The sequence below is a fragment of the Podarcis gaigeae genome (genome assembly GCF_964106915.1).
Source record: "Podarcis gaigeae genome assembly, chromosome: Z".
Taxonomy (NCBI): Eukaryota; Metazoa; Chordata; class Lepidosauria; order Squamata; family Lacertidae; genus Podarcis; species Podarcis gaigeae.
Genome location: NC_139691.1, coordinates 17,426,953 through 17,450,978, shown reverse-complemented (window position 1 = coordinate 17,450,978; position 24,026 = coordinate 17,426,953). Strand labels below are relative to the sequence as shown.

General features: G+C 46.5%; 1 protein-coding gene across 2 annotated transcripts in view; it reads right to left on the bottom strand.

The window, feature by feature from the left end:
• DBH (dopamine beta-hydroxylase) overlaps positions 1 to 24,026 on the bottom strand; it is a 35,270-nt gene that overhangs the window by 3,692 nt on the left and 7,552 nt on the right. For both annotated transcript variants that reach the window (XM_083722271.1, XM_083722272.1), the window contains exons 2-12: positions 18,398 to 18,749; positions 15,861 to 16,007; positions 14,535 to 14,795; positions 11,746 to 11,922; positions 11,028 to 11,130; positions 7,735 to 7,901; positions 6,351 to 6,494; positions 5,293 to 5,331; positions 3,104 to 3,163; positions 2,428 to 2,555; positions 1,478 to 1,637 (exon numbers count right to left, since the gene is read on the bottom strand). In XM_083722271.1, coding sequence (XP_083578397.1) covers positions 1,478 to 1,637; positions 2,428 to 2,555; positions 3,104 to 3,163; positions 5,293 to 5,331; positions 6,351 to 6,494; positions 7,735 to 7,901; positions 11,028 to 11,130; positions 11,746 to 11,922; positions 14,535 to 14,795; positions 15,861 to 16,007; positions 18,398 to 18,749 — 1,738 coding nt within the window. The remainder of the gene's footprint in view (positions 1 to 1,477; positions 1,638 to 2,427; positions 2,556 to 3,103; positions 3,164 to 5,292; positions 5,332 to 6,350; positions 6,495 to 7,734; positions 7,902 to 11,027; positions 11,131 to 11,745; positions 11,923 to 14,534; positions 14,796 to 15,860; positions 16,008 to 18,397; positions 18,750 to 24,026) is intronic.

Here is a 24,026-nt window from a genome sequence, read left to right as displayed (position 1 = left end):
CAGGCATCAGCAGATGTGGAGTTCTGAGTCATCCCTAGTAGGCCTTGCCTTGGTGGATCATACAAAAGTTTCCCTAGCCTTGCACTGTCCTTCAAATCCAAGAACTTCCCCTTCATAAAATGGATTCAATCCTTCTATTTATGACTTAAACAGTTTGGGTGATTACTTTTAAAGTCCAACTACAGAAGCAAAGGTCTTCAGTGATGAAGGCTGCTCATCACATGTCCCTCCTGGCCAAGATTATTCATTGTCACTTTCTATGAGACCTATCTTTGGGCTGAAAGAGTCTAAAATAGACAGTCAAAAAGGCACATTTTTTTCTCCTGGGATGCCCTGAGAGCTGGGGTGCGTGTATGTATGTGTGTTTGGTGCTTTATATTCAATGTCACTGAGAAATACCCATGGAATTTTGCACTTCTGATATGAAAAGCATAAATCTGTTGCTCCAGAGGAGTCTCCAGTTGTGCTAGCTGTAGACCTTCAGGCATAGGCAATGTGCTGTGGCCATTCAGGTCTGCATTACTACTTAGAAACACGTTCCTGTGCCTTTGGCTGGGCAATGCAATGGGGAGAAAATTAGACAGTTGTGAATAATAATATGCGTGCAATGCAAAACAGGGCAAAATAATACTTGGCAGGGAGGAGGGGAACTTGTTCCACTTGTCTTCATCATGAAAAAAGAATGCAATGGGTTGTATGCAATGCTAGCCCTACTCAGAGTAGACCTATTGAAATTAATGGACAAGACCAACTTGCCCAACATTAGTTGTGAGCTACATTCAAACAACGCTTTATTCCATTCCCCAAAACTATTAATTTGCACATTATATTTGCGCTTTCAAATTAAGTAAAAACCACTTCCTGAAATCTGGCAGAATATAGCAGAAGATTAGCACTCATTTCCATGTTATTTGATTCCAGGAAAAAAAATCCATTTGCAACCCCCTTAACCCAGAAAATTGTGGGAGTAAAGTAATGAAATTTAAAGCAGTTATACCATATTACAATTCCATCCTGCTGTTTGTAAGGGGAAGATGTGGGGGAACAGAAGCTTGCATGTGCAGAAGTGGTGGGGAGTATTGGCGTTGTCCAATGATGTTCATCTTTATGTCATGCCACACCCAGTGGTGTGAATGACATTCAGCATGACATGTATTGTAGGGGTTTGGGCTAGATCAAAAAAGCCACTGTGGTAAAAAAAGCCACAGCTTCATAATGCCACAAGTACTGCCACATGAAAGGAACATTAGAGCAGGACAGAAATGCTGGTTTTACAATCGGGAAAACTGATGCAACGTGCCCAGGATCTGAATAAACCCGTGGAGGAGACCCATTAATTCCAATAGTTCACTTAGATATTAGCCCTTGTGTTCATTGACAAAGAAACCCAGCACAGACCAAGGAATTGGTAAAACACCTTTGATTTCTCTGTCCACTTCCCCCAGCTTCCCCCAAAGTTCCTCATTACTATACATACCGGGAAAAGCACTGCTGAGGATTTATTACAATGCATAGAAATCGGGGCAAAGTCATACAGGGACTTCAGGACATCTCTGTTGAAAGAATTCCAAGGGACAGAAGCAAATTGCTCTGTGACAGAGGTCTCTGGGCATGTGCAGACATCCTCATCGTTAAATCTGCCAGAAGGAGAAAACTCTTGTCTCAGGAAGGGAAAAAGAGAAAAAGGCAAAGCCTCATAACATCAAAAACAGCTTAGTAGTACAGCACCTGCAGAAGGTTCCAGGTTCAGTACCTAGAATCTGCAGGTGGAGCTGGGAAAAGACTCCCTGCCTAAAATCCCCAAAAGCCACTGCCAGTCAGAGTGGACAAAACTGAGGATCTGATTCAATATAAGGCAGCTTTCTATGTTCCTATTAAACTCAGTCCTTCCTTCAGAATTCTGGGGACTAGAATCTTGCTTTATTTTAAGGAGCAGAGTGATAGTTCAGTAGAGCAGAGCAGCTGCTTTGCATACAAGAGGTTCCATCCCCAATGGTATCTACAGGTAGGACTAAACAAAAAAAAAATCCTTCCAGTAGCACCTTTAAGACCAACAAAGTTAGTTCTTGGTATGAGCTTTCGTGTGCATGCACACTTCTTCAGATAGGTATCTTAAAGGTGCTACTGGAAGGAATTTTTTTTTGTTTTGACTATGGCAGACCAACACGGCTACCTATCTGTAACTACAGGTAGGACTATGAGTGTCCCCTGTTGATTGTATGTTAAATTAGGCTTTAAATAACGCTAATTAAACTTTAGCCCTGTCCCACAAATTGATTCTGGGGCTGGATTCAAGCTGGGTTGGCTTTTCTCTGCATCAGCCCAGTTTGGGTCAAGGTGGCCCTACCAGAGACTATTTTGGTGGGTCCTCCAGCAAGCCAGTTTGTTCCTCAGTTAATGATCTTACATTAGGGCAATTATAATTACCTGTTTACTAGATTAAAATAGCGATGGAGGTAGCCCAAATCCATGGCGCTCTTACACAGCTCCAGCTCCGTCTGGGGGTAGTAGTGGATGTAGTTCACACACATCTCTTCCATAATGCCAAAACCGCCCTGTAGGTTGCAGAAATTGAAAAGATGATGTGAATGGAGGGACCCAGCTCTGTTGATTCCTCCCATGAGGGAGGCCTGTCCCATTGCACACCAAACCCAAACTCTCATATTCCATAGTATTTCCTTCATTCCATGCCCTTGGTGGCTAAGGCTCAGATCCTATATCCACTCATTTGGGAGTAAACCCCATTCAGTCCAACAGGACTTCCTTCTAAGTAGACATGGTCTCACTTGCATTACACCCTCACCCAGTTTCAGAAGGAGGCCAAAAATCATAGTGTTCTATGTTCTATGTTACAAAACACAATATTAAAAAGTTATGGGGTCAAGCAATCCACATTCTGCAAAAGGGTGTCTATAAACAATGCAGATTAAGAGTGGGAATTTGTACTACTGTTTATTTTGAATACTTCGTTCTGGTTTTGCATGTCATATGCAGTGTTAGACAGAGAACGAAGGCAGCACCCCTTTGGCTTTTGGGTTTTTGCATATCTTCACAAGTGGCACAAATCCATACTGTATCCCAGAACCTATCCAGAGATGCTCACCACAGTTGCCTTAGTCCTGTCTTCAGTGTTGTACATGCAGGTGGTTCTGAGAACATCACCCTGTTGGTAGAAAAACACATATTTGAAACTGGATCGGGAGCAGGGAGCTTTTCAGCTTAAGGGCTGCATTCTCTAATGGGTAACTTTTTGGAGGTCATATGGCTGTGGTGAGTGGGGACAGAGGTGAAAGTGGGCAGGTCAATGGATTTGAATTTTACCCATGTGCAGTAGGTTACTTTCTACACACACACACACACACACACACACACACACACACACTCCTTTCTCAATCCTCCTTCCAGGCAAGCAAGAGGCATTATCAGAGTTCAAGGACATATTTACAGTCGTGCAAAAACACTCAGGGAGGGTGTGAAGCCAAGCTGCTGAGGGGTGTGGCTGGTGAAAGTTGCAAGGGTCAGACAGAAAGGACTGGAGAGCTGCATTTGGGCCCCAGGCTTGGGGTTCTGCAGTCCTATAGTAAATGGACATAAGTGAGAGCAGGATGCTGGGCTAGAAGGGCCTTTTTGCCTGATCCAGCTGGGCTCCTCTTATGTCCTTATCTCTTCCAGCTAAATCACACTTCCCTGTCTCCTATTCTGTGCATATTTTCATCCCTTTTTGTCTTATATCTGTTCAGTTTGTCATGTTTGGATAGCTGAGAGCCCCAGCCAAAAAGGCAGTCTGTGTCGAGAGAAAACCCTGGAAATAAACAGAAAAGCGCCAGAGAGCTGGTGTCTGCATCACCTGCCCTCACTTCCTCTTGGGACACTAATGCTTTTCAACAGAGTTCCTTCTGGGGAGAATAACCAGCTGGGCCTGTGCATCTGTGACACCAGGGCTCTGCAGCAAGAGAAAAAGCGGCAGGGATCCACGCCATGCCATCTGGTGCCTCCACTCATGTAACGTTCAAGAATCCCTGCCTAAAACCCTGGAGAGCTGCTGCCAGTCAGTGCAGAGGACACTGAGATTGATGGGCCAATCAATATGAAAGAGACTCAGTAAAAGTATTTAAATACAAGACAAGCAACAAGGAATATAAAATAACAAAATTGCAGCAAGCTCACCAATCACACTGGGTATGTATTTATGAGCAGCACATGGAGTGTTAGGGGAGGTGCAGTTCTTCTGATTAGGAGACATGTCATGATCTTTCAGGGGTAATTTGTCCACCTTTGGTCCCTACCCTGCACTTAGCTTTCACCTGCAGCTCCTAGAAGCTGTCAGCATATGACAGCGGCCACACCCCAGGAACAGCTTCAACTGGCCTGCTAAACCAGGTGAGGGGAGCAGATGGGTCACAAGCTCCTGGTGTGTGAGGGACTCTCCCTACCTGTGAAGACAGGCTCCAGCAGATTAAGCAAATGAAACCAATAGTAGGCCCAGTGGTCAAGAAGGCAGTTTCTGAATGCACTGTAGAGGGAAGTGATGGACAGGTGGGGCTTCCCAACCTGGGAAGGGAGCTCATGTAGGAGAGAATGAAAACTCTGATCCTAAACCTCCACTGCCTTGTGGGATATCTTCAGGAGAAGAAAAGGTCAAGGTATAAACTCTGTACAAATACAGAGTGGAATCTTGAAGGTGGTTGGATGGTGCCTTGTATGCCTCCTTCTGGCAACTCCTGTAGCCAAGCTGGTGCCAAACGTATTGCTCTGCTTTCCTTTGGACCACATCAGCCAGGCTGAGAGGGTGGTATTGTTGTGTGGGCAGCCCAGGACCTCCATTCACACTGCCCAAGCTTTGGACCCCAGGGGAGTAACTTCTGTGCTGCTAACACAGTGGTTTGACTTCACCCCAGAGGTGCACTCCATTGTCTCCTGAGACAGATTGATGCCAGCAACAACTCATGCTCTTGCAACAACAGAGGTCCCTAACATTCCATCTCTTGCTTGGAAGCCTGGTCAAATCTCTTCCCCCCACATGCACCTTGCCTAGAGGCAAGCCCATCTACAACCAAGCACTCAGTCGGAGCAGCTGTTGTCACATCCCAAAGGACTGACCCAAAGAGAAACTCTTTTGGTGTGCGTATGCCCTTTGGAGTTTACCCCATCACTCAGAGGGTTATTCTCATCCATATCCCTAGGACTGATGGGTATTATTAATGAATAATAAGGTGGCAGAGTGTCCCCCCCCCCAAAAAAAAAAACCTCCTACGAAGGATTAAGCAAAACATCATTTAGACATGTGCTTACCGGGAAAACAGTCACAATTTTCTTTAACATACGGATCTCCTAAAATAAAGCAGGAGACAGGAGTAGAGAATGTACAGGTAAGCAGAGGGTAACTGAAGTGGAAGGGAAATGTGATGGAAGGCCTTGAGGGTGAGAGATATTGCTTGGCAGGGTAGAGAACCTCTGTCCCTTAACTGCAGGGCACTCTAGGCTTATTTTAAAATGCAATGGAACCATAGAATTGTAGAGTTGGGAGGGGACCCATTGCACCATCTAGTCCAACCCCTGCAAGGTACGAATCACAGCGGAATATTAAATAATAATAATAATAATAATTGATTTATATCCCGCCCTCCCTAGCCGAAGCTGGGCTCAGAGCGGCTAACAACAGTAAAAGTAATGCAGTTTACATAAAATCACAATCAATTATTTGAAAATGAAATACATTCTAAAATCAATTCATTCTAAAATCAATTCAGAATCAAATTAATGGCAACCACTAGGCTAGAGTTCTGTGAGGATTACCAAAGGAGGGGGTCAGACTGTGCCTTGGCCAAAGGCCTGGTGGAACAGCTCTGTCTTGCAGGCCCTGCGGAAAGATATCAAGTCCCACAGGGCCCTAGTCTCTTGGGACAGAGCGTTCCACCAGATTGGAGCCACAGCCAAAAAAGCTCTGGCTAACCTCCCTGTGGCCTGGGACCTCCAAGATGTTTTTGTTTGAAGACCGTAAGGTCCTCCATGGGACATACCAGGAGAGGCGGTCCCGTAGGTACGAGGGTCCTAGGCCGTACAGGGCTTTAAAGGTTAAAACCAGCACCTTAAACCTGATCCTGTACTCCACCGGGCGCCAGTGCAGCTGGTATAGCACCAGGTAAATGTAATCCCATGGCGAGGAACTTGTAAGGAGTCTCACCATGGCATTCTGCACCTGCTGGAATTTCTGGGTCAGTCTCAAGGGCAGCCCCACGTAGAGTGAGTTACAATAATCAAGTCTGGAGGTGACCGTCGTGTGGATCACAGTGGCTAGGTCAGGGCGAGAGAGGTACATAGTCTGTATATAATGACTATCAAAGCTGTACCTGGAAGTGAGGGCTGTAGTGCTTGTCGATGTTGACAATTTCCTCTTCTCTTCCTTCTCTCGACAACACCGTCTCCACGCTCCTCCCTGTCAGGTGGGTGTGAAGTTGGGAAGCAAAGATGTGGATCCCAGAAGGTGGCAGTGCCTGGCAAGACAGGTCGCACAAATATTTGTGGCCCAGAGGATTGAATCGCAAATGGCAAATGCTTTCAAGTGGAAGGGAAGGTGGCTACTCAGTTATCAGAAATCAATGTGGAACACCAAAAAAGGGCTAACTGCAAGTTGTCTCATGTAGTGGTTTCACTACACAATATCAAGAACTGGCATTATTTCCCCCCTGGTTTCGACACAGGTCACGATTCTGGGGAAGGGAAATAGCTCAGGGGTGGAGCATCTGCTTTGCATGCAGAAGGTCCCAAGTTCAACCCCTAATGGCATTGTCAAGTAGGGCCAAGTGAGGCCCCTGCCAAAAACCCCGGAGAGCTGCTGTTGGCCAGTGTAGAACGACTGTTGCTCTGACTTTATACAAGATCAACTTCCTTTGTTCCTATTTAATTCAGCCCTTTATTCAGAACCATGAGGACTAGAATCATACTTTATTTGTTGGTACAGGGTCACACTCAGTCATAGAGCGGGTGCTTTGCGAGAAGAAGATCCCAGGCCTGGGATTGCCCCCTGCCTGAAACCCCACAGAGCTGCTGCCAGTGTGCTTAGACACTACTGAGCTCGGTGGACCATTGGTCTGACTCAGTAGAAGGCAGCTAGCTCCCTGTGTGCCTCGTTGGCTATGCTTGCCTAAAGGTAAACATACTCACCTGCAGCGGTGGAGTGTTCCCTGCCTGCGACCCCGACCCACTGCTTCAAAGCGGGGCACACTCCCAGTGCCCCGCAAGTCCAATGTCACTTTACAAGACTCTCAAAAAAAATGACACTGGGCTCATGGGGTGCGGCGAGCAGGCCTGCTCCCTGGCCTCTGCAAGCCTAGCGCTGCTTTTGAGAGCAGCACTGCTTACAGGAAGAGTCCCTGTAATTTGTTGCGTCTTTCTCCTGATGCCCTCCAGCTTTTGGGGTGGGGTAGTGGCTGAGAAGGATGCAACAGGCATGTCCCCTGTCCCCTGTGAACAATGCTGTAGCAAAAGCAGCGCTGGGCTTGCAGGGATCAGAGTGCACGCCTGTTGCATCCTGCTCAATCACCCTCCAGCTGCAGGGTGCTGAGAAGGAGTCAACAGCTCACAGCGGAGCAGGGCGCCTTGATGCAACCCCCCAAAAAACTGTGCCCAGGTGATAGCGCTCTCTCTCTCTCTCTCTCTCTCTCTCTCTCTCTCTCACACACACACACACACACACACACACACACACACACACACCGCTTTTCCCCTGCTCACCAGCTGAGTGCATTTATCAGTGCAGTAGCCAGTCAGGTGGAAGTGTGTTTCGCCTGGTGGAATGGCCATCACCGGTGTGTAGACCAAGCCCAGCTCCATGATCCCTGCATTGTAAGGCCGGAGAGAGGCTGTGTAATACAAGCGGATCCCTGAGGAATCACGACGACCTGTCAAAGTTTGAACAGAAGAAGCTCATGTTAACGAGAGTTGCAGAACAGCCTTCAGTGTTGGGTGTAGAACTAGGCTGTCTCCATGATCATCTTCATAGGTACAGGCAGCAGATCTTGGAAATGAATTAAGCCTTACAGGGCATGGTCTGATGATTCTACCCTTGCTATGGAGCTCACACATCACATTGTTAAACTGTGGAACTCCCTCCCACAAGAGGCAGTGAGGGCCATAAGCTTGGATGGCTTTAAAAGAGGAATTGACAAACGCATGGAAGACTACCAATGCTTGCTAGCCACAAAGGCTGTGCTCTGCCTCTACCGCTGAAGGCAGAGTGCTGCTGAATACCAGTTGCCAGAAACTGCAGGAAGGGAGGGTAATGTTGAGCTCAGCTCTTGCTTATAGGCTTCCCATTGGGGGGTTTTGTGTGGCCTCTGAGCTAACAGGGCTTAGATGCACCCCCTTTGGCCTGATCCAGCAGAACTATTCTCATGCTTTTATGTTATGTTCTTATGGATATATTTTAAAATATATATGGATCTGGGATTAGGTTTGATGTGTGTGTGGGAATACCCTGAATGTTTTGGTTGTGGTTGCTTTAAAAATGTTATTATTTAATCTGTGGCTTCCATCAGAGAGTGGGATGTTGCAGTCCTGCCTTTCAAAAATATAGATGAGTTTTAGATTTTTCTCTCCTTTCTTTTTAATGTTATGGGTTATCTATTTATTGCAGGTATTTTTTATTGTTTTGTAAAAAAGAAGTCACTAATATGTTGTAAAATACTACTACTACTACTACTAATCCAAACTCCATACCTACTAACTTTAAGAACACCTTATAAACAAACCTGCTTCTTTCATAACTCAGGGATTATGAGCTGTACACACACCATAGTGGGTGATGTAAGATCTTTCTCTGCCTGGGGCCGTAATTAGCAGCCAATCCAAGTAGAATCTGCTGTATTGGGCCCCTCTGAGTTTGCTTGAAATGTCACTGCTGTTTAATGGCCCCTCTGGGCACCTGACATCCTGCAAACTGCATACTAGATGGAGAAGGATGGTGGGGGAAAGGCTTTCAGAACTTGCAGTCCTGTGATACATGCCCCCTCATCAGCCCCCTCTGACCTCATCTTGACTCCAGATGTTCTGCTCATTGTGTGCGTGCTCCTTCTGAACCAGCAGGAAATCCATATCTGCATCTTATTCTTTTCTCATAGCAGGACTGATGATGGAAGAAGCATCAGAAGAACATGTTGCTGGCCAATCTTGGGACTGGGCTGTTCTCATGCCCAGTAGGTGCCCCCATCAAAATGAGCCCACTTCATACTCGCCAACATCATCTCTGCCATCCTCACAGCTAAGCCAGATGTGAAGAGCACTCCAAAAAGAAGTTTACCTCCCCCACAGTTAAAGAATAAAATGAGAAGAGCCTGGCTGCTGCACCAGGTCAAAGGGGGAAGCATCTAGTTTAGCATCCTGTTCTCACAGAAGCATAGAGTTGGAAGGGATCCTGAGGATCATCTAATCCAACTCCTGGCAATGCAGGAATAGGCAGCTGTCCCTTATGGGTATTGAACCTGTGACCTTGGTGTTATCAGAACCACACTCCAACCAACTGTGCTATCCAGCAGTAGTCAAACAAGATACTCCAATGGGACCCCAAGCAGGACCTGAGTGCAAGAGCAACACTCTCACCACTTGAAATTCTCAGTAACTCATTTTCAGAGGTTTTTGACTCTCGAAATCAGACCCAAACTGGCTAGTTTCCCAATCCCCATGTTAAAGCCATAAAGGAAGATAATCTGATTTTGGCCAGGACATCCATCTCCTTTTATGTCCCTGTCTCCAAACTGGGCACAACAGATGGTTAAGAATAAATGAAGGAGGTGTTGGTTCAACAGAAAGAACCAAACCCCATTATTTATAGATGAGTTGCTTCCCAACACCCTGTGACTGTTGAGCAGCACAGATGCTGGGGCTTTCTAAAAATACTCAGAGGAAGTCAAGGAGCAGGCAACTTTGTGTTTATGGAAATGCAGCCACTTTGCATTTTCTTATCCCTCTCCCCACACCTCCCTGAAGCCAGCTTGCTGTCACAAAATGTGGTAGAAGCAGGAGAGGCTGCCCCTTCGCTCATTATTTTGAGAGGCACCTTTTCATTCTCAGCCTTGTAAGCTCAGCCAGGCATTTGGGGGAGGGTGGGGAGGAAACAGCAGCCACAAAGTCTCTTCTCTCAGGTTTGAGGGATGCATAAGCAGCCTGCCCCATCCCGCCCCCCAGTCAAGGAATGATCTAATACAACTCCCTGCAATGCAAGAATCACAGTGAAATAACACCTAACAGATGCCAATCCAACCTCTGTTTAAGAACATCCAAGGAAGGAGAGTCCACCACCCTCTGAGGGAGTCCATCCCACTGCTGAACAGGTATTACCACCAGAAAGTTCCTGTCATTTGAATTCATTGTTTCAGGTTGTAGCCTCCAGAGGAGGAAAAAAACAAGCTTGCTTCACCTTCCATGTGACAATCCTTTAGATATTTGAAGATGGCTATCATATCTCCTCTCAGTCTCCTCCTCTCCAGGCTAAACATGCCCAACTCCCTCAACTGTTCCCCATAGGGCTTGGTTTCCAGACCCTTTATCATTTTGATCGCCCTCCTCTGCAAGTGTTCCAGCATCTTTCTTAAATTGTGGCACCTAGAACTGGACATAGTACTCCAAGTGGGGTCTGACCAAGGCAGAATAGAGTGGCACCGTTACTTCACTTGATCCAGACACTACTGTTGATGCAGCCTAGGATAGCATTCACTTTTTTGCTGCTGCATCATGCTGCTACTGACTCATGTGAAGCTTGTGGTCTATTGAGACCACTAGATGCTTTTCACATGTAATTCTTTGATGCCAGGGGTCCCCTAGCCTCATTCCAGACCCTTGATAATATTGCTTATTATTTATTTAATAAATTAAATAATAATAATTTATTTAATAAATTAAATAAATAATACAACCCTTCATCGGACAATCACAGGGCAGTGTTCATGTCTCAAATGTAAGTCACATGTAGACCTTTTAGATAACAAGTGACTAATAAGTCTTAACACCACCACCACCAAAGTTTTGTTTACCTTTGAGTTCCAGGGGATTGTGGTAATGGATTTCCAGCCGCATAAACCTGGAAGAACCAGGGCCCCCAAATGCAAGCCCTGCATCATCTGGGTAGTAAAAAGCCTATAAGAAGGACAGGGGGAGGGAGAGTTAACCAGATGGATAGTAATCATCCTAATGCCCCCCATCCCCACCCAATATTGCAATTCTGATGCTGACCCCCAAGGGGGGAGTATCAGGCAGAGCTCACGACTTTTGGAAACCTGCAATGCAGAAAGGGAAAGCCCCAGCCCAGAGCTTTCCAAACGTTTCAAGCTGGCAACACTGTTTTTAGATATGCATCATTTCGCGACACAGTAATTCAGTTTTCCTAGCAAACAGGAGGTTAAACTTTCCAGCCCCAGGAGGAGCACAGGGAGCATTCACGTGGCATACCTACACATTGCAGCCAACACACTAATGTGTCCCGACACACATTTTGGAAAGCTCTGCCCTAGTAGCCCCCAATTATCTCTTTCCAGGATGTCTGAAGGTGTCTGTTGCTGCGGCCTATCAGGCAGAGTGAAAGGTCATCCCACAATACGTGGGCAATAGTGGAAGATGCCCATATTGTGGGGGTCACTGGAAAGTTGCATGAATTCATTTCCATTAACTGATGGGAAACAGTTCAAAGAGAATGGAATGGGAAGAAACTTCTGCCCCAGCCCTGTATTGGGCAGCTATCTCGATCTGACACACCTGTGCACCCATCGCCCAGGCGGCAAGCACGTGCCGGCAGTAGTTCAGGCGTTCTGGCTTCATCTTGGAGTCGCAGGGCCCATTGTAGTGTGGGAAGGTGTTGAAATTGGCAGCGCACTGGAAGACCTCCATGTGGTGGACAATAGCTTCGTTCCCCTCTGTGATGACCGGTTCATACTGCAAAGAGAATCAGTGTGGTGTGGTGGTTAGAGTGGTCTAGGATTTGGGAGAGACCAGGGTTCAAATCCCTCCATTGGCCATGAAGTTCACTTGGTGACCTTGGAAGCCAGTCTCTGCCTTTCAGCCTATCCTACCTCACAGAGTTGTGGAGATTAAATGAGGAGGGGGAGAAAGCCATGTCTGCCACTGATGATCCTCAGCGCTGTCTTTAGATCTAGGCTTTGGGAGACAATGGATGTAGTATTTGAAAAGAACAAAATGAAACAAAACAGTGAAAGGCCACATATACACCATACATTTAAAGTGCTATGATAAACAGCCATGGCTTAGCACAAAGGATTCTGGGAGATGTAGCTTCTTAAGGGGCTGAGAATTATTAAGAGACCCCCTATGTCCCCCTCAGAGCTACAATTTAAAGAGCTCCCTGTGAAGAGGCATTGCTGTTTAAAACTCACACTTCCCTTTTTCCTCTTCTTTCCCTAACCACCTTGTGGGGGTGTGGGTTGTTATATGGACAGCTGTGACTTTGAGATCTGCTGAGTCATGGCTTTCCTTCCCCCCCTCCCCCTCCTACCTCTCTTGTAACCTGCAAGGTGACAGGGTCTGACTAACAGCTCTCCATAGCTGATGACTAAGGAATTCTGCAGGAATTGCCCTCTAGGCTGATTGACTTTCCCCCTCATTAGCTCGATTCTCAGATTTCGCTCTCATCCTGTTGGGAGGGTGGGGATGGGGTGGGGGGGGACAGTTCTGCAGCTCCTACAAACCCTCCCATAGCAGAAAGTGTAACAGTGCTGAAAGGAAGGAGAGACTTGAAATATAAAAAAGGTGGAGATGGAATTCTTCGGGCCTGAAGGTAAAGGTAAAGGGACCCCTGACCATTAGGTCCAATCGTAGCCGACTCTGGGGTTGTGGTGCTCATCTCGCTTTATTGGCCAAGGGAGCTGGCATACAGCTTCCGGGTCATGTGGCCAGCATGACTAAGCTGCTTCTGGCGAACCAGAGCTGCGCACGGAAACACCGTTTACCTTCCCACCAGAGCGGTACCTATTTATCTACTTGCACTTTGATGTGCTTTGGAACTGCTAGGTTGGCAGGAGCAGGGACCAAGCAATGGGAGCTCACCCCATCGCAGGGATTCGAACCGCCGACCTTCTGATCGGCAAGTCCTAGACTCTGTGGTTTAACCCACAGCGCCACCCGTGTCCCTTTTCTTCAGGCCTACCCTCCTCTTAATTGGAGCTGTGCACTGGATTCGGACAAAGCCAGGCCACTTTGGGGTGGAGATCTGGACTGAGCTGGGGATCTGAGCTTACACCGAGTCAGCCCTGGATCTGACCCTCAGAGCTGCTACCCAGGGCATACTCTTACCAGCCCTCTCTGGTCTCTTCCACAAGTGCTTTTGTCAGTGTAGAATATGCAATTGAGCTGTGAAGATGTCTCTTGCTTTTCTGCATGGAGAAAGGTATAGAGGCATATGCAGAAACCTCTGGCTTGCACAGATGGAATCACTGAGAGCTTGCCTCTACAAAGAAATGAGCCCCAACCATTGCCCCCCCCCCATTGCCTAAAGCAGCATAGTGACAAATTCATCAAGATAGTCACAGACACCACCACCCATCATAACCTTGCCCCCTTCTAAGATTATGCAACCTTCTAAGATTTCAGAATAATCCATACACTAATAATAATTAGAAATGCATTCCAACAATCAGTGCAGATGTGTGTGTGTTGCCTTTTGACTGGATCTACTATTTTCTGTGCAGGTACAACACAGGCAAATAATTTGGAGTACTCCAATATACAGTGGTACCTCGGGTTAAGAACTTAATTCGTTCCGGAGGTCCGTTCGTAACCTGAAACTGTTCTTAACCTGAGGTACCACTTTAGCTAATGGGGCCTCCCGCTGCCGCGGTGCGATTTCTGTTCTCATCTTGAAGCAAAGTTCTTAACCCAAGGTACTATTTCTGGGTTAGCAGAGTCTGTAACCTGAAGTGTCTGTAACCCGAGGTATCACTGTACAGCATTCTTAAGTGGGGTTTTCCTTAAAGTTCCATGACACCTAACAGAACTCCTCAAATCATCTTTCAAGTACTCCTAAGTGTTTAGCTTTGGAGTGTACAGAACATCTCCTCAAAGTTCTTCCCATGCACTTTCTTCAGAGGGCGCCTAGGAGACCATAGTTTGTGGCTGACTCAACCTTCCTTCATTCTGATGGTCTCCAATTGATGCAAAGGGTGAGAAAAATTCCTTCTCAGTGGCTAAAAGGCTCCCCTTTGGGTGGTGCTATGATCCTAGAGACAGGGACCCTACTGCAGAAATAGTAATGGGTCTCTCTCTCTCTCTCTCTCTCTCTCTCTCTCACACACACACACACACACACACACACACACACACACACACAGTGCACCCTGGCCTCTTACACCTCTATTAACCTGTGACTCCACCTACCATTGGCTCCTGGAGGTTGCCACAGAGAAAGAATGACATCCCTTTTACATGACCCCTGTTATAGATATTAAAAAGGTAAAAGGATTGGAGGGAAATGAAAGAAAAGGAGTCAAGATCTATGAAGTTGGGAGAAAGATGCTATACTTTCTTCCACCCACCATGACGATGTGATGCTTTGGGAAGTCCTCTGGGAGCTCCTGGATGAAGCACCAGTAAGTTGTCTCCTGGCTGGGGATCTCCACGTCAACAGCTCTTATTTCCATGGTCTTCAGGTCACCAGGCAGGGGTGGGATCCTGATGATGGGTTTCAGTAGCTGGACACGTTGCAGGCCTTTCCAGAGGAGGGCAGAGACATTGATGGCTTGGAGGGAGGGAACCGGTTTCTCCAGGATCCCATAGATAAGATGTACAGTGCCATCCTGGAAGGGAAGACAGAAGGCACATTCATCAGGAAGGACCAGAGCTGAGCAGCAGAGCAACTGCCCTTGGGAACTGGGTCAGCTGGTGCAGAATGCTGCAGCTAGACTGCTGATGGAGGCATTTGGTCAACAACACGTGATGCCATTGTTAAAACAGCAGCGCTGGCTGCCCATCTACCACAGAGCCAGGTTCAAGATTCTTGTACGAATTTATAAAGCCCTGAGCAGCTTAGATCTGGGGTACCTCAGGGACCTCCGGAACAAGGAGCTAGCTCCTAGTGGCCCTGGGGGCTTCTGCCTCCACTATAAAATATTTGAGGGGGCCAGCCCCCACAAAATTGATGGGCATTCCCATTCAAATAATGTGTGTGCACTGCATCATGTGATCAGTTATGTGGGGTGGGGCTTATCTGGGCCCCCACAATATTCTATTCAGGTTGGCACCCTGTCCTGAACACTTTAATCTCTGAGATCATCTGCAGGAACATTGTTGGTTGTTCCCTAGATTGGCATGACGCATCTGAGAACAATGAGAAACTGAGCATTTAGTGTCATCAGCCCAGTCTCTACTAATAACAATTCAGTAGGCATCTTCTATGCTAAACATTTAAACAGTTGCTGAAAACATTTCTGTTCCGCAAGACCTATCCATGCAGTTAAGAACACACCCTTCCACAATAGTTCATTGATGCCCATTTGAACTTTGTTGTTGTTGTTTTTGTAGGGTTTTATGGTTCTGCTGCTGCAGCTTCTTTGACATATTTTTATGACACAGTTGTATATAACTTTTTAGAAAATAAAGGAAGAATAAATAAATTTCCAGAAGATGCTTACAGAGCAGATTATAGCTGCCTCAAGTGGTATATTTGTATGTTTGGCATCAGCCTAGATTGAAAAAATGACATGCAATTGGGAAAAATTACAACTTTTCGAACTGATGTGCAGCTTTCCCTTGGTGCTTAATATTGTGGGAGGACTGTTTTCTTCTCAACAGTACTCTCAGCAACTATTCTAATGGTGCTCAATAAATCTTAAGCCCACCCCAGGAGGCGAAGAGTTTTTTACCTCAATGAGATAGTCCTTGGGGTCACATGTGCTGAAAGCCCTTTTAAAGAGCAGGGAGAGGCCCTCAGCCGTTTGATGAGCACTGATAAGTCTGTAGTTCTGCTGAGGATCCATGTGGAGTCGCTCATCCTGATCGCTCCAGGCATCCTGCAGGTAAGGGGTGGGGGGAACATCCCACAACAGATCATATATGACAGACAGTTGTGCCAAAATCTGTCTTCCAGATTCTTAAGAGTTTTCTCCTGCTTTGAAAGTGGCTTCAGTTTTCCCCCCTTGTCCTCCAGTCATTCTTAAGATTTCTTTAGAACAGGGCTGTGCTCTAGTGGAGGCTGGTACCCTGTCACGGACTGACTGGACGCAGAGGAATGGGGGGAGGAAGAGCTGGGAAGCCACCAAGGAAAGAAGGCTCAGAGCCCTGGGAGTGGAGGTGGAAAATGATGAGTGGTCAGAGGGAGAAGAGGGAAAAGATAGAGAAGAGGAGGTGTCAGAAGCTGAAGAGGTAACAGGACGTAGTGAGCTGGCAGAGTCTGTAGCAGAGAGAAGTCCAGAATCAGAGGCAGAAGCTGAAGCAGGTGAGTGGAAGTAGGGAAGCCAAGAGGCAGAGAGGAGTCAGGCTGGTGAAAAGTCATGGGTGTGTCCCCCTCCTGCTGCAACAAGCTACCCCACCTGACTCCCAGAACCAGAAGAGACATAAAATGGGTGGAGCACATAGGCACAGTCTCTGATTGCTTGGAATAAGCTCTGGAGAAGAGGAACCATAGATGGCTGTGGGGAGGCAGGGGCCTGGAATAAGACGTACAGGGAATGAGCTGCTGTGCTCATTAGACCTGACAGCCAAGTCCATAATGCCAGCTTTGAACTGTGTGATTTACTAACAGGCTTGCTCTGTGACATACTCTGGGGCTGGTAGGGTGCTGCAACCTGCCCCAGCAACCTGCCCACACCTAGCCCCCACATCCCTGTTGTCTGACTTACAACCAATCACGGTGTGGTTCTCCCTGTCTGGGACCACCTACTACCTTCTGTGCTACCAGTGGAGGCATCATGTGACTCTGCCTGTCTTTGGCTCTGCCCAAATGGGCTCCAGCCATCAATGGATGCAGCCAACTCCTGAACTGAATCAGGCCAATTCAATAGGATCCTGGCACACGTCAAGAAGACCACCCTGGATCATGCTTGGTCAGCTGTCCAGAGTGATCTGAGGCATTCAGGCGCTGACATTGGTCAGGAAGGAGATCATAGCAAAAACAGACCCTCTGCGTCCCAGTTGGTGAGTGGATTCAATCCTGCAGGCTGCAGGGTTCATCTTTGCAAGCACCTTCACCACAGGGGTTTTGAGCTTTTGGCATCACTGTAAGAATGGAGTGTGTGCCTATTCTTTCCTGTAAATCTTTCTCCAGCTTTCTACCACCTCCCTGGCTTTCTGTGCTTCTTGATCTGAAAAAGCCTATGAGGGAGGAGTTGCCCCTATGTATTTGGCAAGATTTATAAAAAGCCTTAAAAAATAAATAATATCTAAGCAGTCAACATAAAAGGGTATAAAGTATTCACTGAAAAAAGAACAATGGAGTCATAGAATTGTACAGCTGGAAGGCACCTCAAGGGTCACGCTGCAAAACAGGAATCACAGCTAAAGAATCCCTGATGGATGGCCATCTGACCTCTGCTTAGAATCCTCCAATGAAGGGAGTCTATCACCTTCCAGTAGCCATTAGGACAGGTTTTTAAAGCAAGGAAGAGTAACAAAATTCGCAGCATATAGTGAAAACAGATTTTCAAAACAGATGTGCATAATAAAAGTACATGTTTGAGGAGGATTGCTTAAACAAAAAGTGCTGAGTAGGCATGGAAAACCAAGCGATGAATGCTCTTTTCTGAAACATCTTCCTCGGGGATTCAGCTGGAATAAAGTAAGCATGGTAAAAACCCAGAACTCCCCACCTTGCAGATTTCACTGAAATTTTCTCTCCCACAGTGCAATTTTTTGAATACAAATGATCTGCTCATTAACTGATAGTGGGGAAAGGTCAATGAACACAAGATACTATGCTCAAAGAAGTATGAACATGAGAAAACATCTTTTATCAAGTCAGGCTGATGATCCATCTAGCTCAATATTGCTCTGACGGACCAGCAGCAGCTCTCTGAGGTTTCAGGCTCCCATTGGGGATTGAACCAGGGACATTCTGCATGCAGAGCAGATGGCTGACCACTGAGCTATTTCATCTAAAAATGAAAGTAAGATCCCAGTCCTCATGTATCTGCATAGGTTGAGTTAAATGAGAACATGGGAAGACGTATTATACCAAGTCAAACCACTGGTCCATCTAACTCAGTATTGTCTACACTTGATTGGCAGTGGCTCTCCAGGGTTTTCGGCAGGGGTATTTCTGGGACTGAACCTTCTGCATGCAGAGAAAGTGCTTCCCTCGATCCCCTAACCCAGACTCATGTTAAACCTCATTTCCCAAAGCAGAAGGGAAAAGTCTTCATGGTCCCAAGCCCAAATGAAGGACGAAGCCTAGCAACAGACTTACTGCGAAATAGGACTGGCGTCCATCACTCCAGAGGACAGCCAGATCAGCGTTCTGAAAGCCTCCTCGGTCGGACATGCCGAAAAGGATCCCATATTTGAGCTCCTTGACCAGGATCTGGAAATACACCTCCTGCAGGGGGTAGCTGATGTTCCATGAGAGCTCCAGGAGGCCTTGAGGGTCCAGGGACACCCTGTAGAGGAAGCCACTCTCCCTCGGATCTGTGCCCTGCAGAGCAACCACCAAGATGACCAGGAAGATGGCCACCCCTGTGAAATACATGGAGGCTACTTCCCGGAGCTTGAGAGTCAGGCAGGAGGGTCTCGGCTTCTGCTTCATCCTTGCGGTTTGCATCCTCAAATAGAAAAGAAGTGATTGGGTCATTTCGATTTATAGGCTGGCCCTCCTAAGCAAATAGGGTAAGTAATTCCCACTTAATTGCATTTAGTGGTTGGGAAATTGGATTGTGGCATTGACCCTCTCCTTGTGTCCACCACCCCTCCTCCTTTCCTGGGCCAAAGGCTTTGTCGCTTTCCATTTCCCCCTTGCCTTAATTGGCTTTAATTCTCCATGGACATTATCAGAGGCAATTGAAGTAGACTGGATGGATTTTATCTCCTCTTTTATTTTTTTTAAGGGGGGGGGGAAGCCCTGCTAACGCTGCTCAGAAAGAGAAGCTTAACCGGCAAACTCTGCATCCATGGTCTAAGCTTCACTTCTCCTTCTTCCAAATTGGAGCAAGTGTTCCTCCAAAGCAACCCTCGTTCCCCAAAAGATGACATACCAGGGTTGTTGTTTCATTTGTTACAGGTCTAAAAATATTCTCAAGGTGACTTGGGGTTTCAGAAAAGAGAGGATTACAGTATCTTGTCACCTCATAGCAGTTAGAAAAAGCATACCTGTCAAAATCTCCTTTTCTCTGCCACTGGACAGATGTAATCCATGATTTCCAGTACTTGAGGTGGGTGAATCTGTCAGTTTGGGGCTTTCTCCCTCTTTCTGATTTTTTACAATCTTACATTCATATCTTCACATTTCCATGTCAGTTTGCAATTTTCATTTTTTAAAAAAATAATCATTAGCATTCAGGTGTGAATTTCTCCTAATATAAATGTTATGTAGGCAATGTTGCCTAAGAAACACATTTTTGCAAGGCCATTTCCTATAATGATGCATTTTTGTGTGCTCAGATCAACTCTTTACTGTTACAATCAAAGACCAGCATTGATCCATGCATGCTATTTTCACTAATGTCTGCATTTTTATGCAAACTTTAGTATATACATTTGGGGCCACGGAATTGCATTGCAAAATTCAGAGAAGTGCACATTTCAAAGGATGGCTACGTTTCATTTTCCAAACTGGGATGTATCCAGTGAAGTTCCATGGAGAGTAGCCCCAATGAAATGTACAGACCCAAGTTAGCTCTGTCCATTATTTTCAGTGGCTCTACTCTGAGTAGCACTAGTGCACCCTACCCATTGTTTTGAAAAGCGAATTATAGTATGCCCCCCCTTAAGTGTGAATAGGATTTCTTTCCATTTCTGACCTGATGCTGACTTTGGCTCTTACTTGGTTCTCTGTGCCAGATTCCCTTACAGGCTCATTCAGCCAGATGCATCAGAAATGCAATGGCAGCAAAAGGAAGCCCTTCCGTCAACTCCTGGAGATCCGATACCCAAAGACAAGTGCATTCTTTGTGGTCTGGTGTGGTCTATGGTGTGTGTGTGTGTGTGTGTGTGTGTGTGTGTGTGTGTGTGTGTGTGTAGGGCAATACAGAGTTGCTGGAAGTATGAGAAACAATGTAGGTGCATGAGACTCATGGATCTGATCTCTTTCTCTCCTTCCCTCCACCAGCAAACATTGGAGGTTGTTGTCTAGGAAAATCAGTGAAAAGCATCTCAGTGTTTGTGTGTGTGTGGCAAACTCCAAGATTTAGCCTAGGCTTAAAATGCAAAGGACAGCACTCTTCATTTCTTCACATAGGAAGCTGCCTATTGTCCTCCCTGACAATCGCTCTCAGGATTTCAGATGGAGAGTTTTTCTTCAGTCCTACCTGGAAATGCTGCCAAGGTCCAAACCTGGGACCTTCTGAATGCAAAACGTGTGCTCCACTAATGAACTGTATCCTTTGTACCCTCAAAATAAAGTAAGATTCTAGTCCTCGTGGTTCTGAATAAAGAACTGAATTAAATAAGAACATGGCAAGCTGCCTCATATGGAGCCAGTCCACTGAAGTATATCTAGCTCAGTACTGCATACACTGACTGGCAGCATCTCTCCATGGTTTCATAGACAGGGTGTCTCTCCCAGCCTGATTTGGAGATGCCTCTCGGTTTTCATCATTTTGGATAAAGAGCTGCATTAATGACAACATCGAAAGCTTCCTTTCTAACTTCCTCTTCCTCCCAGTTGCATTTCAAGAAAATGTTCTCTCCTTTGCAGGAGCTGCTGCTTCCCATCTGTGTGTGACAAGTGAGCAATTGGATTTTCCCAGAAGCCAGCAGTGACCTTAGCATCTGAGAAGAGGTCACCGAGTGGGGAGACTGGCCTTTCGGCTTGGATGGATGTTTATGATGCAGCACTTTCAATAGGTGGGTGATGCCATTTCCATTCCTGTTCTCCTGCTCTCCATTGCTCCATGTTGTCACAGTTCTGTCCTAAATAAGAAGTGTTCTAATCAGGCCACAATCCCCCTGGCTGCCTGCACTTGGCGTTCCCTAAAGTTTGCTGTCTTGCACATACTTCCCTGAGAGTAAGGTTGGATAAATCTGTCTGTTCAGTTTTCCTCTGTTTCTCACCCAGCCCCCAGTTTGCTTCAAAAACAAACAAACAAAAGAAATCCTTATGGAGATTTATCTGCATTTTAGTGTGCTTTCCTCCTAACAGACAACTTTTTGCAAGCTGTTTTCCATAGCTGCTTCGGACATGTACTTGAAAGGCAGACACTCCCCACAAATATTGCTTGCTTGGGCCAAGGGGAGATGGTTGTACAAAGCAAGACAATGCAGATTTGATCAGAAGGATGTCACATAAGAAGGGCTGCTGAATCAGACCATTGGCCCTTCTGGTCCAGCATCCTGTTCTCTCAGTGACTGTTCATATGTCTGAGGGAATCCTGCAAGGAAGACCTTAACACAAGAGCATCATCTTCTTCTGCAATCCCCAGCAACTGGAATTCAGAAGCATTACTGCCTTCAGCAGTAGAGGGAGAACATACTACGAGTCTTGCTAGATCAGGCCAATAGCCCATCTCGTCCAGCATCCTCTTCTCACAGTGGCTACCCAGATGCCTCCATGGGAAGCTTACAAGCAGAACCAAGCCCAAGAGCTCTCTCTCCTCTTGTGGCCTCCAGCATTTGGTTTTCAGAAGCATTTCTACCTCCATCAGTGGAAGAACAGTCAGCATACCTAGTAGACATGTCCTATTGTGTTCAATGGGGCTTCTTTCAAGATGCATTAAGGGATTCTTCTGATGGGTTTGGCCTTTTCTGGAGACCCCCTGATTATTTCTCTAGGAGCAGGGAACCTCAGGCCCAGGGGTGGGTGTGAGAGTGTTACAAACCAGCCTACTGTACAAGGTTTAAACCTCTCTTGCTCCACCCACTTTTGCTTCTGGCCCCACCCCTCACTTGCAAGTAGCTCCTGGAATATCACCCAGAAGGGAATTGGACCCCCAGGCTAAGCAAGCAGCCCCTTGCCCAGCCCTGCTCTAGAGTTTGACTCATTATTATTTTTTACATAGACATCATTCCCATCTAAACTCTTCTGATATGGTGATCCTGGAAACATGGGGAAAGAGTGGGCCTGACTTCTGGGGGTCTGTTTTCCTCTGATCCTTCTCCCAGTCCCCATGATTACTCCCCCTTTTGTCTCCAAAGCAAGCCTGGCATCACAAGATGTCCCAAAGCGCCTGGTGCTGTGGGCGACACCTGTTACAATTCAAAGAAAACAAAACAGAAAAACAAAGTCTATTTTGCAACAGAATGGCATTCAAAGGAACCAGAGGAACGATTAGGATCAAAGCAGGAGCGTTACTTACAGCCATGCAGGGCTTTTCATGTCAGTGGTTCTGTGAGTGTTAATTGGTAGCCCCAGAGAAGAGGTAAGCACAATGAAGGGTCTCTCAACATGGTTCCAAGTGCGCACACAAGAGGTTGCCAATAGAGCAAGAACTATGGGGGCTCTCTGCCCCTCGAACTGGCTTTTGTCGTAAGAGGCAGCATGGAACAGGCTGTCTTTCAATATTAAGGTTTCTCTTAATGACCCTCAGCCTCATGTCAGTGACTCCCACAAGGTCTCTTTGTGTCATTCAATACTTTAAAAGCATCGGGAGCAACTGTTTAATCTTGGAGGTAGTTCTGGGATAGGCAGCTGGATATTCTTTCTTCCTTTCTCTGCCCTGTTTAATAGTAACCGGCATGGTCTCTCTCTCTTAGTAATAACATTTCCTAATTGAAGGGTCGAGGCAAAATTAATTTTTGGCTGGGCAGTGGTCCAGGGCTCCCAGGAGGTGAATTCACGCAGCAACTTCAGGTCCAGGGAGGTGATGGATCCAGGACCAGTTTCCCTCCCTTGAGCCCCAAGGAGATCCTTCTGTCCACAGGCTTCCTGGAGGCTCAAGGAAGGCCTGAGGAGAGATCTTCACAACTGGAAAACCATATGTGACCTCAAAGGAGCCAACAACTAGAGAAGGTGGCACCAACCCTTTAACTGGCCAGGAGGCAGGACTTCTAGTCAATCTCTACTAAACCCTGCTATTAAATTCAGCCAGTTGTCCAGATCCAAACTGGATGTTTGAACTAAGCTGCAGAAGTGCTGTCCATGGTCCTGAGGTCATATCTTGGTATCTCTCCATGGTGCTGAATAGGGATGCTTGACCTGAGCTGCAAGAGGGCTATCCATGGTGCTGAACTCATATATTTGTATCTCTCCATGGTGCTGACTTTTACCTTGCCTTAAGAACCCATGGCTTCCCCTTTCTTAAGCCATCTGCTCTCCTCAGTAGTGAATATCTCCGCAGACATGACAATTCATATGAGGTTTTGCTCTACCCGTTGGGTGCTGTCAGAACGTACTTCCTGATGTTGAGTCATAATCTCCTTTCTTGTAACTTGAATCCATTGGTTCAGGTCCTTCCCTCCAGAGCAGGATAAAACAATCTTGTGACAGCCTTTTAGATTTTTGAAGATGGCTATAATATCTCCTCTCTTTTCCAGGTTAAACATATCTAATTCCCTCAATCATTCCTCATAAGGCTTAGTTTCCAGACCCTTTATCATCTTGGCCACCCTCTTCTGCACATATTCCAGCTTGTCAATATCCTTCATTAATCGTGGTGCCTAGAACTGGGCACAGTACTCCAGGTGCGATCTGACTGAGGCAGAATAGAGCAGTAGGCTTCTTTGCTTTCAGGACCCTCCCCTGCCCCTGACTCTTGACATGCACGACTCAGACAGGGCAATCCAATCTATGCCTATGTAATTAAGCTTAAACTCCCAGCATTGCAACCCTGCTTTGACTGTATGGTCAACTCCAAGCCAGCAGGAAAGATCAGTTCAATGGATATGGATATTTATCCTCCCATGCTCTTCTAGTTCAATGTCCACCTTGAGACATTTCCTAGTGTGTG